The sequence below is a fragment of the Ambystoma mexicanum genome, chromosome 2p (assembly GCF_040938575.1).
Source record: "Ambystoma mexicanum isolate Mex_15411 chromosome 2p, UKY_AmexF1_1, whole genome shotgun sequence".
NCBI lineage: Eukaryota > Metazoa > Chordata > Amphibia > Caudata > Ambystomatidae > Ambystoma > Ambystoma mexicanum.
In genome coordinates, this window is record NC_090923.1 from 902,549,651 (window position 1) to 902,566,974 (window position 17,324).

The following is a 17,324-nucleotide window of genomic DNA, read 5'->3' on the forward strand; positions in this document are numbered from 1 at the left end:
ATGAGAAGATTTCATCGCAAGTTTTAAAATCATTCAAGAGTAAAAGACACTCTAACAAGAAAATATAAAAATAAATACAAGAACTTCCTAAAACTTATTTAAAGAACTTAGACTTTGTTCAAGAATCCTGAGGTAGAGAAGACAAACTACAAAGTTAAATATTACATTCATGGACCTGCTGAGAAGGCTGAATGATCTTACTACAAAGTTAAATATTACATTCATGGACTTGTTGAGAAGGCTGAATGATCTTTAAGATTCTGGTCAACAAGTAAGGAAGTCTTGTCTGCTTATCACTTCTCTGGGCATTCTGTAGAGAAGTACCAGGTATGGTTTTTTTGACTATTTTGGTAAAGGATATAGAGTTTTAAGGTTAGTATAGTAACCCATTGAGTAATGAGGTGTATTATATGTTTATGTTTTTTACTACAGGTGAAGAACCAGCTTGTTGATAGCTTCCAGCCTGGTGTTTGTTAATTTGTCCCTTCCCGCTTTCCCCTAGAAGTGAGGTAAACTGAGCGGTTATATATATTCTCAGCTCAGAGTGCCACATTTTGGGTGGATTGTCGGGGGTTCAGCAGCTTCCGCAGACACCAGGATCTCAGCCTGACAGAAATGGGCAGATTTTATGATGTCGAATTTGGTTCTTTATTGATGGTGGTTTTGTAGAAAGCAGGATCTCTTTAGTTTGAAGGGTTATGGGTCCTGAAGAGAAGGGTCTTCCATCAATAGCTTCTACAGGTTTCATATCGAATATTATGAGTGGTGACCCAATCATGATCTATAAATATCCCCATGGCCCCGCAGTCCACTAATGCCAAAATGGGGTAAGATTCTTTCTTGGAAGGCGATAGGAAGGCCTGCAGAATCACAAGGTTGTTTTGTCCAGGAGAGTTCAAGGATGGAATAGATGTGGAGCAAACATCTCTCTCCCGAAACTGTGCTCCATCTAGGATCGGGAGCTGGCATTTCCCGAATGCCATGGAGGAGCAATAGGACACTCTCTCACAAGGTGTTTATCAGAGGCACAATACATGCACAGACCAGTGTGAATCCGTCGCATCCTTTCTTGCGGTGTTATGGGTCTGCGGAAGGCCCCAAGTTGCATGGGTTCTGGGTCCCTGGTCGGAGAAGCTGAAGGCTCAGGTCTAGAAGGATGGTCTGTAGTGGCCTTTTGGAAGGGTGACTTAAATTTCTTCTTCTCCACCTTTCTTTCCTGGATACGAAAGTCGATTTGCAAGGAGAGATCCATGAGAGCCTGGAAGGAACTTGGGCGAGCTACCCTGGCTAGCTCGTCCTTTATCTCTTCATTCAAACCTCTTCGAAAGAGGGTGAAGCTGGCCTCTGGGGACCAGTCTGCTTCCTTGGCGAGTTGTTTAAAGCAGGTCACATAGGTAAGGTTATCCTGGTATCCTTGTTGAAATTCTAGTAAACGTTCTTGAGCACTGTAAACCTGCTCTGGGCGATCAAACATGGCCTTTAGCGCCTCCACGAAGCCATCATAATTATCCAGGAGGGCGTCGCCCGAATTAACTAAGGGAGTTGCCCAGGTCAAGGCATTACCAGTGAGGTGTGAAATCATAAACCCCACCTTTGCTCTGGGAGTGGAGAAGTAGTAGGGTTTAAAGGTGAAGTGCACTAAACATGAATCGAGGAAGGCACGAAGGGTCTTCGAAGAACCATCATATTTATCCACTACTCCTCCCAATATCACACTTTCCTTGGTTGCGGTATCACGTGACAAGACCAGCTGTTTCAACGCAGCATTCTCAGCCTTAAGATTTTGGACTTCTGTTGTTAACTCCTACATGCCTCACAGGAGGTCTTGAACTGTGGCTTCCATTTCTGTAACTGTATCAATTTGTTGGCGTCTCAATCTGTCACAAGTCTCTCCCATTCTCACCTGTCTGTGTTGTTTACTCGGGATCTTCGGAGATGTCTTCTTTTGCACAGTTCGGGATTTATATAACCCCGTGCGTAGGTCCTCGGATTCCAGCGTGTGGTTCGTCACCAAACTCCAGGATACGTTCAGATGTCCAGGACGGAGACCAGGAAATACGAGGTTTGCACTCGGAAACCCGAATGCGATAGGAATCCAGGAAATGCAAGGTAAGGATAGGGGGAAGGAAGGAAGAAGAGGAATTCAGGGAACCGGGAACCAGGAATCAAAAGTAAGCGCTGAACGAACTCCGGCAACACACGTCCGACTACTGCAAGTGGTAGCGTTGAGACGCGCAGAACCGCAGGGGCGTGTCTGCTTTGTAGAATGTAGAGCATGTAACGCAGAGACTGGCAAACAGTGTTCCGCGTTCAGCGGCCATGTTGGGAGGACTACTGAATTCAGTCCCCTATGGGTCAGGGACCACGTAGTCCAGAAGGGACGCAAACGGCGGTTCATGACAACGTGTCAAGGTCAAAGTCTCACACTATGTAGAAAATGGCAACTAGACCACATTTGTCTTCAATGTTGCCTTTAGTGTGTTCACGTTTCGGTGGGTTATGTACAAGTGTTCTACAACCACCTTCTTCAGGGCGTCCTGTTTGTAGACCCTGTTTTAAATGTAGTGAAAGAAGTGTGAGTGGTTCTCAAACTAGAGTGCTGGTACACGCTCAGCATATACATAACTGAATCATTTTTACTCTAGATACCGGCTGTGTTTCACGAAGGTCGGTAACCGAATCCCAAAGTCCATGGACTAGTCCGGAGCAGAAGGATCACAGTTGAAATTCAGTACTCTGTTGTCTTTTCAAGACAAGGTCAGGGCTTGTGCAGCCTCGTGTGCTGCACAAATCTGCAAATGAGGTTGGTTCTTGAACAGTGGAGACCGAGAAGAAGAGGATATGAAAATTGATCATTTGTGTTGTAGGTTCCTAACGTGTCTGTACATGTTAGGAAACCAGAAGGAATTGTTGTATATATTCACCTTTGCTCCAGAACCCCAGGCTGTCAGATGGTCTTGTCCTGTCGCACTTAGTGTACCCCAAAACTTTTGAGACCTCCTCTGTGCATCGGTTTCCTTAGTTCCTATCCATATCTGTATGTATAAAGACAAGTCTCAGGGGATTTATAATCCTCAGGTAGTTTCAAATAGGGAAGTGAAACTTGCCAGAGACAAAAGGTGCGGTGAAATTGCATTCACGAGAAGCGTTTGAGCCCAGAAAATGCAGGACCGTATTTCTCATAAGATTCTACAGGTTATGTGTGCCTTTGCGCACCCTATCTGTATACCACGTGCTCCATGGTAGTGTATGCTAGGGAGAGTGTGTCAACCCCCTCCTTCCTGTGCATTGCGAGGCTTGTGGCCCATTGTGGTAGAGTTAACACCCATGCCTCGAACCCCAACAGCAGTGCGGTTACTGGTAGTGAACTAGTATGCACCCTTAATTTGAATATAGCACTGGCTCACCTTGGATTGTAGCCGTGTGCTGACTTGTGTGCGCGGCTCCATGATTGCAGACCGCGTCCTCCGTCCCCAGCTTGTCTCACCGGGCGTTCTGCTTCTGGGAACGCAAAGGCGTAGTTAAGGATACCATGTCTCCCGTTGCAGTGCCCATTGGATTAGGGAAGTCATATGGGGTGACATAGTCGTTGCGTGATGTAGATTGGCTGCCTCTTAGTTGTCATGGAGCCTGACTATGCATATCGTCCCGTGGCCCGTTGCTGGTGCTCCAGTCCAGGAAGCAATGTGATTATATTCTGTTTGAAAAAAAGAAGAAGAAAGAATTGGTATCTAAGACCTTGCGAGCGGTGTGTCCCATGTGTTAAACCCTGTGTCGTCGGTCGAGTGAGCACGACCGGGGGGGCGCGTAATTTCGTGCATTTTACAGGTAATGTGTTGCACCATAGGGGGGTTCAAGGGAGCAATGTAAATTGGCATGCACAGTCTGTATTATGGTTGCTGGTGATACGTGTTCTAATGAATCCATAAGATACGTGTTCTGATGGTTCATTAGCCAACCTAGTTTTGTGTTGGATGTCATTCGAGCACCGTCACCAGGAAAGTGCATTTTTGTGTGAAAGGTTAATAGTGCATGCTAAATCCTCATGGGCTAGTGTTTCTGGCAAACCAAAGGTGCAGTGTAGACATACTGTTACTGCAGTTGGGCGTTCCATGGTGCTGACAAAAATTCTGGTCACTAGGCTTAGTTAGTGTCCCAAAGTCAGAGCTATATTTGTATGGCCACTTGGTTCCATAGCTGGAGTCTGTTAGCCAATATTATCCCTGGATTAGTTGTATGCACCTGTCATCTGTTGGACCAGTTTTGAGCCATTCTATATAGAGGAAAGATATGTGTGTGTGTGGATCAGTGGATGGTTGGTTGGAAGGATTCATTGAGGCTGTGATGGTACACGTCCAAGCGGTGTATCGATCTGGATTTCCTGTGTATTAGACTCTTGGATATATCCGGTCCTCCTTTTAACTTCTCCAAGACCCACCATATCACATCATTTGGGGAGTGTCTAACTTCCAAATAGTGTGTCACCAAAGGAGCTGTCAAAGTCTTGCATCTTATCCGGGATTGGTGTTCTGATATTCTCAGATGCACTGCCTGTGAGGTCTGGCCCACATATTTCAGGCCACATGGGCACTGTATGCAATAGACCACATTTTCGCTTTTACAGTTCGTGAGGTCCTGCAGGAACCATTCACGTTGGCCTATTTTGAATGATTTGAGTTTAATGGTAAACTTACATACCACACAGTTGCCACATCAATACTGCCCTTGCATTGGGCGGAGAGTTCTTTGTGCCTGGTGTCTTAGGTCTGGTTGAAAGAGAGAGTACACCAAAGCTTCTTTAATGTTTTTGCCCCGTTTATACGCAAAGCGGGGTGGTAGGTCATCCGGTAGATTGAGCCTGGTGGAGAGGTCCATAGAGTGTTTTTTAAAATCCTCTTTTGACGTACAATTCCTCCGTATCCGTAGGAATTGTCCATATGGTAAGTTTGCTTTGGTGTGATTTGGATGATTGCTGGTATGGTATAGTAAAGTATTGCAATCTGTGGGCTTGCGATGCAGGTCACATTCCAGGGTTCCATCTTTGTGTCTAATAATCAGGTCCAGAAATGGGATTCTGTTGACACTGTGTTCTATTGTGAACTGAATGTCCGGATTGCATGTATTGAGCCACTGCCAGAATTGTAGCAGGTGAGTCAGTTCTCCTGTCCATATGAAGATGACGTTGTCAATGTATCTGTACCAGGAGCTGACCTGGTTATGCCACTACTTTGCCCAAGAGAACACGTATTGTTCCTCAAAGTTGGCCATGTATAGTATCGCCATGCTGGGGGCAAAAGCAGCCCCCATTGCGGTTCCCTTAGTTTGCAGGTACATTTTGCCATCAATTGTGAAAAAGTTTTTTCTTAAAGCTATGGACATTAATTCCAAGATAAGATTAGTAGGTACCCTTTGTGGGAAGGGGTTCTTCGTAAGCCATTCGCGTACGCATTATATAGCCGCGTCTTGCAAAATGTTAGAGTACAGCGATTTGATGTCCATAGTCACTAGGATCTGTGTTCGTGGGTCAAAGGCCGTCCTCTCCATAATAGTGATGGTATGTCTTGTGTCACGTAAATACGTGGTTGTTTGCATACTCAGGGGTTGTAGAAAAGTATCTACAAATTTGCACAGTGGCTCCAAAATGGAGCCACATCCTGACACTATTGGTCAGCCTGGTGGATTTATACGGTCTTTATGGATTTTTGGTAACACATAGAAACAGGGAGTCCTACCCCCTTTCCTTATTAGGAATTCTGCTTCTTTTTGGGTAATCCACTCTCGTTGTATTGCAAAATCAACAGTTTCCATGATCTCTTGTTCCAGATTTTTTGTGGGATTAGTGCGAAGAATGGAATAGCATTCCCTGTCGTCCAGTACCGCGAGTGCCATCTTTTTGTATTGGGGTACGGACATAATGACTATTGCACCTCCCTTGTCCGCCGGCTTTATTATTATGCCTTTGTTGTTCTGGAGTTGCGACAGGGCTTGCTTCTCCTTCCAGGTGAGGTTGTACTTTAGTTTCATCTTTCTGGTTTTTAATTTCTCTAGGTCCTTGAGAACACATTTCTCGAAAGTTAAGTGTTCTGGTGGCACTTGATTATCTGTTGGAGTAAAATTGGATGGTTTGTGTAGACCAGTGTCTAATGTCTCTTCATGTGCGTCTTGTTCGTGTTCTCTGAAAAAGGTTTGGAGCCTAACTTTCTGTAGGAAAGTACGTGTCTCCATCTCTAGGTCATACCAGTCAGTCTGTTTGACCAGGACAAATGTTAATCCTTTATTTAAGACAGAGTTTTGTGCTTCAGTGAGCTCAATTTTAGCCAGATTGAAAACTGGTGTCATTAAGGTTTCAGATATATGTGTTAATATCTCGGTCTCCTCCGGTGTGGATCACCCACTGCAGACACCAGCAAGCTTTTAACATCATCTTCTGCCAAAGGAACCCCTGCAGTGTTCTTCTCTAATGCATATATCCATTTACTTGCACCCCCTGAAAGTGGGGGTAATAGTTTTAATCCATTTGCTTTATCCATCTGTGCCCATGGTATATAATTTGGTCTCCCTTTCTCCCCACTCTGTTTCTTAGCCTTCCATTCCATTCTTCTTCCATTGCCCGCCCCAGTGGTGTTTTGTCTAGCCTCACCGGTACTCCCCCTGCTGTGATCCCTATTCTCCTTCCTTCTAACTCCTCTTCCTCTATGTCACACGACAGTTCTTCCGCTCCTCCCGATGCCATGCTTTCTCTCATTGTTTCCCCCTTAGGCGTGTTTTGCTCTAGCTCTATTATCCTTCTTGGCACATCATTTATTCGAAAGAGTATCTCCCCCTTCTTCCACCCTTCCTCTATGGATCGATCAGGTGTCCGTGATGTCTGTGGTGGCTTGACCCTAGAAGTACCTGATCCGCTCTTTTCACACATCTTAGTCTAGACAGTTCACTCCGGGCCAATGATAACCTTGAATCTAAATCTTCTGTGAATGTTTCAATATCTATTGCCGGGAGGTCACCTGTCCACTCGCTCTGGGGCATTCATATGGTGGGGGTGCTGTGGGTTGTGGGGTGGTTGGGGAGGTGGGTTTTGACACATACACCGGGTCACTGTATCCCTCAGCTGGCACTGGTTTGTTTAAGAGGGTGTATATTCGTACAACCTCTACTGGCCCGTCCCTTTCTTCCCCTTCTTCCCATCCTTCTCTATTGCCAGGGGAGATGCAACCTGTTCCTTTATTTGCTCTTTCCTTTTTATTGGAGGCACCTCTTCAAACAACCTCGATAAGTCTAATATCTCCCTTCTATTCTGCAATTGTTTTCCTTTATATTTTACAAATAGGCAGGTGGCCACCATATCCAGTAAATTTTTATCGAATGATCCTCCCTGGGGCCACACCTGCGCTAGCCCTTCTTCTTTTAATTCCGTGATCCACTGATCATGGTATTTAGTAATTCTCTCCGCATAACTTGGTAGGCTCTGACAAATATGGGCCAGTGGTGTTTCCACACCCATGTTAAGTTCTCGTCCCCCCTTATACCACTGGCTGGTGTGTGTGTTATGTAGTTACAATTCTAATTATAGCAGTATTTTGTTGTTGATATACCACTTCCATACACCTTATACATCACATCTTAAACAGTGTCACACTCACAATGACCACTTATTCATAGGACATCAATACAGTTATTTTAGCCATTTTCAAAACGCAGTGATCACAAAAATACATGACAAATTCAGTACATGACATTGACCAATAGACAGTTAACATACAACGCATAACACATACCCTCCCTGTCTTCTCTCAATGTTCTTATTGATAATGATCTTCCTTACCCCAGAACTTTACACCCCTTATCCCTTAGGTTGTCTAAATATCTTCCCATAAATCAGAGAAAGAAAAAGAATATAGCGTTTCTAAATTGTACTCCGAGTCTTCTACTTATGCAAAACTCCACTTATTTCTTCTATTTTCAACTTATTCCCAGTACTAGTCAAGATAGAACTATGCGGCGCTGCCTTCTACCCACTTTCAGAGCTAGGTTCCTGTCTTCCATGTTCAACTTGTAATCTCCTTAACTCATCCTAATGGTCATATGCAGAGAAAGAAAAAGAATAGAAATAGTATCTATTATACCCCCAAGAGCTCCCTTAACTTAGTCCGACCTTGTATACTATGTTCTACATCCAACTCCTTTTAATGTCGCTCGCACTTGATACTCATGTGTCCTTCTTGATCCGAGACCCTCCGGACCCGGTCCATCCAGGCGCTGCCCCACGCTCAATGGCCGCCCCATCTCCGGCGAGCAGTACTATGGGTTTTGTGAAGTGGGACCCGTACTCTCTCACCCTACTGCTTGCACACATCTAAGCGTACCAGTTGCCTTAGGCGGGCAGCTCTCTTGAGGGGGCGCGCCGTGGGTCTCCGCTTGTGGTCGGGACGTCTCGTGCCAAAAGGAACTAAGGACAAATCACGTCGGGGTCACCAATTGAAAGTGAGCATCCCCCAAAAAGGCATTCAAAACTCCCCAATGAGAGTCAATGATGGACACACCCCAGGTGGGAATGAGACCAAGACCAAGTGCGGGTGAAGTTAAAAGTAAAAATGTATCTAAATCAATATAGGGCAAGCAGAGGACTCTGCAAACTCTGAGAGCGCTCTGCCAAAACATCAGCAAACATTCACATTTATTGGAAAGTTGCATCATAATGACGTAAGCTTTAAGGGGCACATAAATTGTGGTGATTAGGTGGCGAAGACTAGATACTATAATATCTTTATGCTCGGTCCTCTGGGATTGGCGGAGGTCCACGTGGTGCCAGGGTGATGCTTGTAGGTCAGCTGAACTCGTCAGGGTGGAGCTTTTAGTCCGATGATGGTTGATTGATACATCTTCATCTATGATAGCATTTGCCCTTGTGGCCTCACACACTCACTCTTTGTTTATAGTAATTCAAGATGCCATGTAAATCCTACAAACCGTTATTTGAACATCACAGGAGACATAACACATATCTCTGGGTGTGAGTCGTTCATTATTCTAGAGAATCTTGTACAAGGGGTGAGCAAAAGGTAAGCAGCTTTCATGGTTTTAAGAAGCTTGTCAGGGTGGGGTGACAGGCGGGGTGACATCTTTAAAGTATGTTAGTATAGGAGTAAATATATGGTCATCATGGTCAGTCAAGGTTGGGTTGAACTGGACTGCTCTCCAGTCAGGGGACACATGATATACATCAGAGAGGCGGTGGGATAAGAAGGACCTGGGGGCCCAGGAGGGTGAATACCTAGGGCTGACTCCAGGGGACAGGTGAATGGTTGCGGTCATAGCATTACATTGTCGGTGGGCCCAATGCTTTACACCACAGCCTGGTCAGAGGAGGGAGAAGGGCGGGGGCTGGTATGCAGCGCTGCTAGAGAGGGGAGAAGAGGCCTTATACTCTTTGTTGGTCGCGCCTTGTTTAGCTGGGCAGGACACACACACGCACACACACGTTGAACATATGAATGAGGTAGGAGCAGGTTAGTTTGTGTGTGTGTAAATATAATAACAGGATGTACAATGCACCACTTATAACATGGGTTACATGATTCAATTCTCAACAAATATATATACATATGCACGATAGGGAAAACTGCTCTGTATATACCATACCATATACCATAAAACAGGGCCTGCATACAGTGATGCTGATAGGTCATGTAGAAAACCATACACATTTAGAAAATCTCTAAGTACATATTGCTATTTAACATTGTTCTGTGCAGTCTACAGCAACCAGTGCTATTTGATCAGGGCCGAGGGTCTTAAACATACACGTCATGGCGTTTCTGTGTGCAGATGCGGGGATAGGTGAGGGTCTCCCTGCTTAATTGTGTGCAATCAATCTTGTGGTAAAGAACAACAGGAGTGAATTTATAGTTCCTTCAGGGGGATTATCTGCAAGGGTGAAACAGGGTGGCACACCGGTTTGGCATACATGTCTGGCACTTCAAACGGGGAACAGGGTTGGGGGGTTATCCTTAGCATATATAAAAAATGTGGGGTCTGCGCGGGGACAGAACAAGTTTTATGGAGATAGCTTGTTTTTCTCAAACCCCAGCTTCAGCACGGTCATCTGCAGGTCAATGATGGACTGCAGAAGATGAAAGGTACAGTGTTTATCATGTAGCTTGTTCACGCCTAGTCTCCCGTGAGAACAGGCCTGCAGCAGAGCCGCCAAGGGGAGGAGGGTGAGGGAAGCACTGGGCTCGCTGTGCGCGGTCAGCAGGGGAAAGCTGGAGCCCTGCGGGCAGCTTGGGCCTGTGGGGCCTAAGTAGTTTTGTATCAGGATGGAGTCTGAGTGTGTCATAAAATGGAGTCTGGTACCATCCTAACAGATGAGCATTGCAGCCACATGCTTCGGTTCGCAGTCATCCTGCATCCCTGGTCATAGGCGCACGGCTTGGCGAGAATGGAGGGAGGGGGGCCCTGGAGACCTTTCCTCCCATACACTTTGCCATACATACTTGCACCATGACACAGCAACCGAGTCCCAGGTTTCAATCTGCTCCAGTGTTGTTATTTCTATTGCTTAGCTTGCCATAATTGGCGAATTTCTGAGGTTTTTCGGTTTTACCTGTAACCATAACGTCCCTGTAACAGTGTCTTTCCATTGAATTTTATAGGTTTTTATTAGTGCAACTTAACCATAACGTCCCCATAACTATGTTTTTTCATTGAATATACATATTGACCATTATTAGAGGTAGACCACTGTTCATCACAAACTTTGGGTCTCATCAGGAGTTGAGCGGTATCCTGGCAGTAAATCCACCAGAATATTGCACAACGCAATTACCGTTGTAGTTGTTGTGGCGTTATTACTGCCAGATCACAAATGGCGGTGGCGGTGTAAGTCCCCATTTATTTTGAGTCCATAGGACTCACTTGGGCATTTTTGGCACAATTATTGTGGCAGTAATTGCGCTGCAGTAATTGCACCGGAAATGGCCAGAAAGTCGGCACATTCACCTCCAGCTCAGAGCTGGAGTTAAATCCTCCGCCTTTCCCTCAAACTCCTGATTGGGTGGGGTGGTAATGCGGCGGTAGTACTATTACCACCACATTTTTATCACACTGCCGATCTCCTAACAGATCAGGGAAACCTAGCACAAAACACTAACTTTGACACTATGATCAAAAGATAACGAGACACAGAGTCCTCCCTTCAGCACCCCTGGTGATTTTTTGTTGCAGGGATAAGTATCGTAGTAAAACCCACCTTTAAAAAAATGTTCTTAAACTATATTTATTGTAATATCATGTGGCTGAATGATGTTAAGCCAATCAGGGTTATCGTGAATTGTTAAATGGTTTGCTGGAGATGCCCACCTATTACACTCTGGTGGGGGAGGGCAGAAAGGAAACTACACAGTGGCACTGCTTTCTAAATTATGCCATCACTGTGTGATTGTGAATTAACGGGTACGAGGACAGAAGTGCCTCCCTTACCCCCAGCATGCTTAGGAGTGCTTAAGTGGGCATACACAATGGACTTGCTCTTCCGATTGCAATCAAAATAAAGCTATTGTGTATTTGTCAGCAGGGAGCACAGCAGTACCTGCTAGGTCTATAAATACCCAAGTGGGTATCTATTTTATTTATTGGTCATTTGTAAAGCGCCTATACACAGATACACAATGTTTCAAAGCACTTCAAGGCAGGGGAGGGGACAAGGGAAATGGAAAAAAGAAAACATTCTTACTGGGCCATTAGTCTGGGCAAGTGCTTTAAGCATTAAGGTACAAACATAAAAACACTATTAAGGGACATTAAGCCAGTGGACACAAGAACATAGACCAGAACTGTCGTACTAGGTGTGACAGCATTTCAGCGAGTGCAAGAGCTATGACATAAGAAGAGGAGAGAGGGGAGGGGGGAAGAGAGGGGAGGGATGGACAAAATGACGAACAAGAGAGGAGTAAAATGCAGAGAAGCCACAAGGGCCCAAGGATTTCGAGCAATCAACAGTTCAGGTTTTAGCAGAACACATAGTCTGGCGGTAACCCTTAAATGCGGCGGTAGTGCTATTGCCGCCGCATTTAAGGGTCCACCAGATCATGGCTTTAGTGGATTTCCCAACCAGCTCTGAGCTGGGGGAAATCCATGGCAAAATTGACGATTTTCAGCGCGATTACCGCCGGCGGGAAATCCGCCGGCGGTAATAGCGCAAATTTTCCCCCTTGGGCCCAATGGGGAATGAGGAATTCCCGAATGGGCCCCATGGGGAATGGGCAATAGCCCTTCCCCAAAACCTGTGATCTGGCGCTAATAGCACCGGGGGGTTTGGCGGGAGGGCTGTTAGCGCCGGCGTTACTGCCCAACTCGTGATGAGGCCCACAGTGCGGCGGGAGGCAACGCGGTACGACGCATCTAGGTCAGAAGCACTAAAAGTCAGTACAGTTGTAACAGTGCAAAGATAGATAAAGCACACCTAAATTCGAATTTGCCAGAAGCACTAAATATCAGTACAGTTGGAACAGTGCAAAGATGGATAAAGCATACAGATTCAAATTTGCCAGAAGCACTAAAAATCAGTACAGTTGAAACAGTGCATAGATGTATAAAGCACACCAAGATTCAAATTTGCCAGAAGCACTAGAAATCAGTACGGTTGGAACAATGCACAGATGGTAAGGCACGCCTGGTTGAAAAAATCCTTGTAAGACATTAAAAGTGCCTTTTGGAATGAGGCAACAAGTCAGAGCAGGAGCCGGTCAAGAGGCACAGCGAGTAGAGCGCTCGCTTTGACATCCGTGCAGAGCTTGCTAACGCAGGTTCGAATCCCGGCCGGGCCAAACTCAGCCTTTCATCCTTCTGAGGTTGATAAATGAGCAGCACACACCGTGGGTAATAATAAACAGCGCTCAGATACCCAAGGGTTCGTAGCGCTATATAAATGCCAAATTATTTTTATTAACAGTCACACAGCATACACGAGGAGAGTCCAAGTCCACGGCGGTGAACCGAAGTGCTTACGGGGCAAGCTGGCAATATGTTGATCCAGCTCCTGGATGCAGGGGGTAATTCAGAAGGGGGGCAGATTGAGGTGGCAGTATTAGGGCGCCTACCCAAGCTGGACAGGGCCAGATAGGGGCCTTCATGTGGGCCTTTGAGGGGGACTGGTTCCATTCGCATGCCAGCTCCTGTGATTGGGCCAAAGAGGAGGACATTGGCCAATGGGTACTGTGCCTGTGAGGGGAATGGCAGGCACTCCAAGGTGTGTGCAGAAGGTGGCTTTGATGAAAAGCACACAAAACACTGCAATTAATGCAGCGGACTGGGCAGGTGAAGCGAAAGTGCACAATAACACACAGAACTGGCGCAAAACAACGATGCCTGGCAGAATGGAAATAACCGGGCGGGTGCTAGCATTGAAAATGCTAGCCTCGCCAAATGTAAAAGTGCACAGAATTCTCATCACAAAGCCCATTTGGGCATACCTTGTAAGCGGATTTAATTCAACACTACAGCTAAGTCAATGCCTAGTCTGGGATGCTGAGGGAAACCCTTATTGATATATTTTTATGTCCAGTTCGTTTACTCTGGATGACAACCCTTATATAACACCCCTCTCTTAGAATCCCCCTGACCCCACTGAGCCAAGAAGTAGGTTTGTTTTGCAAATTAAAAGGTTTATTTGAAAATTAAACAATATATATATAACACACTTTTATGATAAATTAATATTTGATATCACACTTGAAAATATGATGTTGATCAACAATGGATAATGTTATAGTGGTACACTCTTTTTAATGGCTTAGAAGTTGATATAGAGAGGATAAAGTAGCTGAGAATGCTCATACGGCTTCAAAGACAATGCAATGATGATTGAAATGCAGTACAGAAAATAAACTTGATATGATTTCAACCAAAACAATGTAATCACTTTTCCCCCCTGGTAGAAAATCACCCCCCCCCCCCTTTATGCAATGTAAAGAGATGGAAGGAAAGCACACAGTTCTCAGGAATGCAATCAAATATAATTCAGTTCCCCCCTAGCAAGCTTAGAGGAGAACAGGTAGAAGTTTTAAACACAGGCCCAAAATGCTTTGAATGTGATGACAATGAAGTGAGAAATGTACTAAAATTGCTTTTAATTCCCTATAGGAGGTTCAGGGTAGGTGATAGATACTTGGAATGAGTTCAGGTCTGCGCTACAATGATTAATGAGGGATTATTAGGTTGAAACGGATTTCAGGGATGAAAGAAAAGACAAATATTTTTACACGTGGCTAAAATGAAGCAAAATGTCAAATCGTGGCATATTTTCCGAGTGCGTCGGGCGCGATTACAGAGGCACTATAAGGAGTAGCAAGTCGGTTTCAGGCTTGTTGGAAAGCTTAGATGCTCCTAGCACAAAAGGTTCCGGAGATACCGACGATTTTGTGAAGGTAGTTTTTCAGAAATGGAATCACATTTTCAGAATGACAGATGACAGTTTTGCACCTTTAAAGTCACAGAAGGAACACAAGAATTCTAGGATGCAGTTCTCAATAGGTTAAAATAGTATGGATTGGATTATTTTAAACTAAGAGATTGGTTTTGCACAGTCCTGGCTGGGTACTCTCACTATCTGTTGGACAGGAATGCGACTTCGCCACGGATCGGGTCAGGATTGGACTGGACTGCTCACAGCGTCTGGTCTCTGATTCTGGCAAAAGTTCTTGGCACTGCACGGATCTCTGGTTCTGCTGGTCTGGATCAAGTGGATTCTAGATACAGCTCTCTGGTTCTGGAGATTTCTGGCACAGGCTTCTAGGCCGGAATCAAGCAGCGCAGCCCGGCTGTTCTATTCTGATGTGCCCCTTGGAGATCTGGGGTAATCAGTTTGCAAACTTGCAAGGCCAGCTGAGAATACTTTAGCTTGCAGTAGGCCTTCTTGGTTCAGAGTTCTGTAGTCTATCTGGAGTTAAGTTCTATGTTCTGGATGTGAAGTCGTCTGTCAGCGTGCTCCGCAAGGAAATAGAAAATGGATCCCTCTACCTGGGTTTCAATGTTCCTTTTATGTGTTTAGAAAGTGGGTGGGTCAGCTAATTCTGCATGCCCAACCCTCTCAAGATTTGATAGGCCAAAGGATTCTTTGGTCCCTGATTTGAGAAAGGATAGTGTGTCAGAGTGATGTCAGCCATTTACGATTTATTGAAGAAATGCCCCTTTGCCTTTACCTTAGAAATCATTTTTCAAACTACACATATTTCCCCGATACACAGTTGTTTGACATTACATGTACATATTATAGATTACTTAAGGTACATTCTGGCCCAACTCTGATCTTCCTGGGGGCTTGCATTAAAAAATGACAACTTATTTTGTTAATGAGAGCGGGATCATTAGTACATGTCAGTATCATTGTGAGTAAAGCATATATTTACTATTGGTTTCGTCATGATTCATTATGTGCTGTGTTGATGTTCACACTGATACAATCCACCAAAGTCGGCTCACCTAATGCTTCAATTTTATGAATGATTTTTACAACAGTCGCCTTGTAAAATTGCACACAAATAACATAAGGTCCACAAAATAGTAGAATGCCAGGTCTGACAGCTTCAGTAAGTGTTTTTTCTGTCTTGTAAAGGAAGAACATCGCAAAATGAAAGAAGAGGCTAGCTGTACGGGTAAGTTTGCCAGTCGGTTTAAGTTCCCCATTTGTGCGCTTATTTTTCTGTATAATCCACTATTGAGAAAAGAACAAGCACATACACTAAAAAACGTGACAAGACTTCAGAGTGGGTACATTTTCTACTTTAACTTTGTGACTGGTATGTCAGAAGCACTGGATATATTTCCAGTCACAGTTCTTATCCTGTTTCAGGGGAGACCATCAGAGTGGCCAGCAGTACCCAACATATGGACATGGAAATGACTCCAGTACATGAGAGTTGCGCCTGAGGATGTCCTCAATATCTGACATGTGCCACTTAACATGACCGTAGTCCCTAATCTAAATGTCATGAAGTGCCTGAAACACCTAGCCTGTGTCCCTGGAGGTATACCAGAGCATGACCGAAGTCACAGAGTGCAAACCAAACATCTAACCAGTATAACTGGAGGTGATCACTGCACCGAACCTATGTTGCTGAAGGTGCATCACAGTGCCCCACTTATGCCTTTGGTGGGGACCCCATTTCCAGATGCATGTCTCTGGAGGTGACACTGGTACCCAACGGATCACTGGAAATCCCCAGACTACCTGCCCAATCTTGTTAGTTGATACCCTGTTGACTGACTTATCTCATTGAAGGTGACCTCAGTACTTGATGTCACTGGGGGGACGTGCAGCAACTGGCATGTGTCGCTGGCGGTTCCCGGAAAACATGAGCCAATGTTACTGGCAATTTCTGCAGCACCAAACCCATGTCATGTGATCTGCACTAGATAAAAGACATCAGCAAAGCCAAAAGGTCTGGCTCTTTTCAAATGTGTGTGTGTTTTGAGTCTACCCATTTTAATTTGTAATTATATGTGCGGTTTATATATGGTTGGGGTGTGGTATGTACACCTTTCCTTTTAGACAGTAACTGACATGTCTTTTCCCATCTGCTCCCAAGCTATCAATCTCTCCAATGCAACTAAAACTATCAACATGTCCTCTCTTGCATAGTTTCCAACTTGTTAAGACTCCAAATAGGGTTGGGCTAAAGGGTTGTCGACAAAGAAACTTTAATGGCAACAGAGATAAACCGTTTTTTGAGGGTGTTGAATGTATTCTTGGAGGGTAGGTCTAGTGAGTCTACTAGACGTACCCACACCCTCCTAACCAGCTTCCTGCTGGTCAGAGATGCGAAAATGAGGTCAAGTGGTGGAGAAGATACAGAACATGCAACGCTGTATGTCAGTTTCAAGTGTCCTTATTCATTGTGTCAGGCTGGGCTTGGGATCAAAACCACCAGAATGGAATAGAGTTTCCAAAATGCTAAAAAAAAAAAAAGAATCCAGAGGATGTGAATCACTTAGGACAGTTTTGCATGCACTACTGTCCATCAAAAAGGCCAGACTCACCCACTCCATCCAGCAATATTAAAATAAAACATAACCCCCATAGGTAGGTATGGCAGAATGACACAACATGTTGCCATTATTTTATTTTTTTATTTGTTGTTGTCGTATGGTTAATATCTAACCTTCGACAAATAAAAACAAACATAATTACATTATTATCACAAATCATCATGCAGACAATTTGTTTGAAATACTTTGTAAATATGATGAGTACACTAATAGAGCTCATAATACACGAAAAAGAAAAAATACAGAAAAAAGAAAAGGGAAATAAAATGAATTCATACAAT

At 44.6% G+C, this 17,324-nt stretch overlaps 1 protein-coding gene across 8 annotated transcripts in view; it reads left to right on the forward strand.

The window, feature by feature from the left end:
- Positions 1–17,324, forward strand: part of LOC138565957 (uncharacterized) — a 1,066,445-nt gene that overhangs the window by 327,511 nt on the left and 721,610 nt on the right. For all 8 annotated transcript variants that reach the window (XR_011301733.1, XR_011301735.1, XR_011301734.1 and 5 more), the window contains exon 5: positions 15,611–15,650. Coding sequence is in view for 4 of the 8 variants with exons in the window: in XM_069643053.1 (XP_069499154.1) it covers positions 15,611–15,650 (40 nt within the window). In the remaining 4 variants the exon portion in view is untranslated. The remainder of the gene's footprint in view (positions 1–15,610; positions 15,651–17,324) is intronic.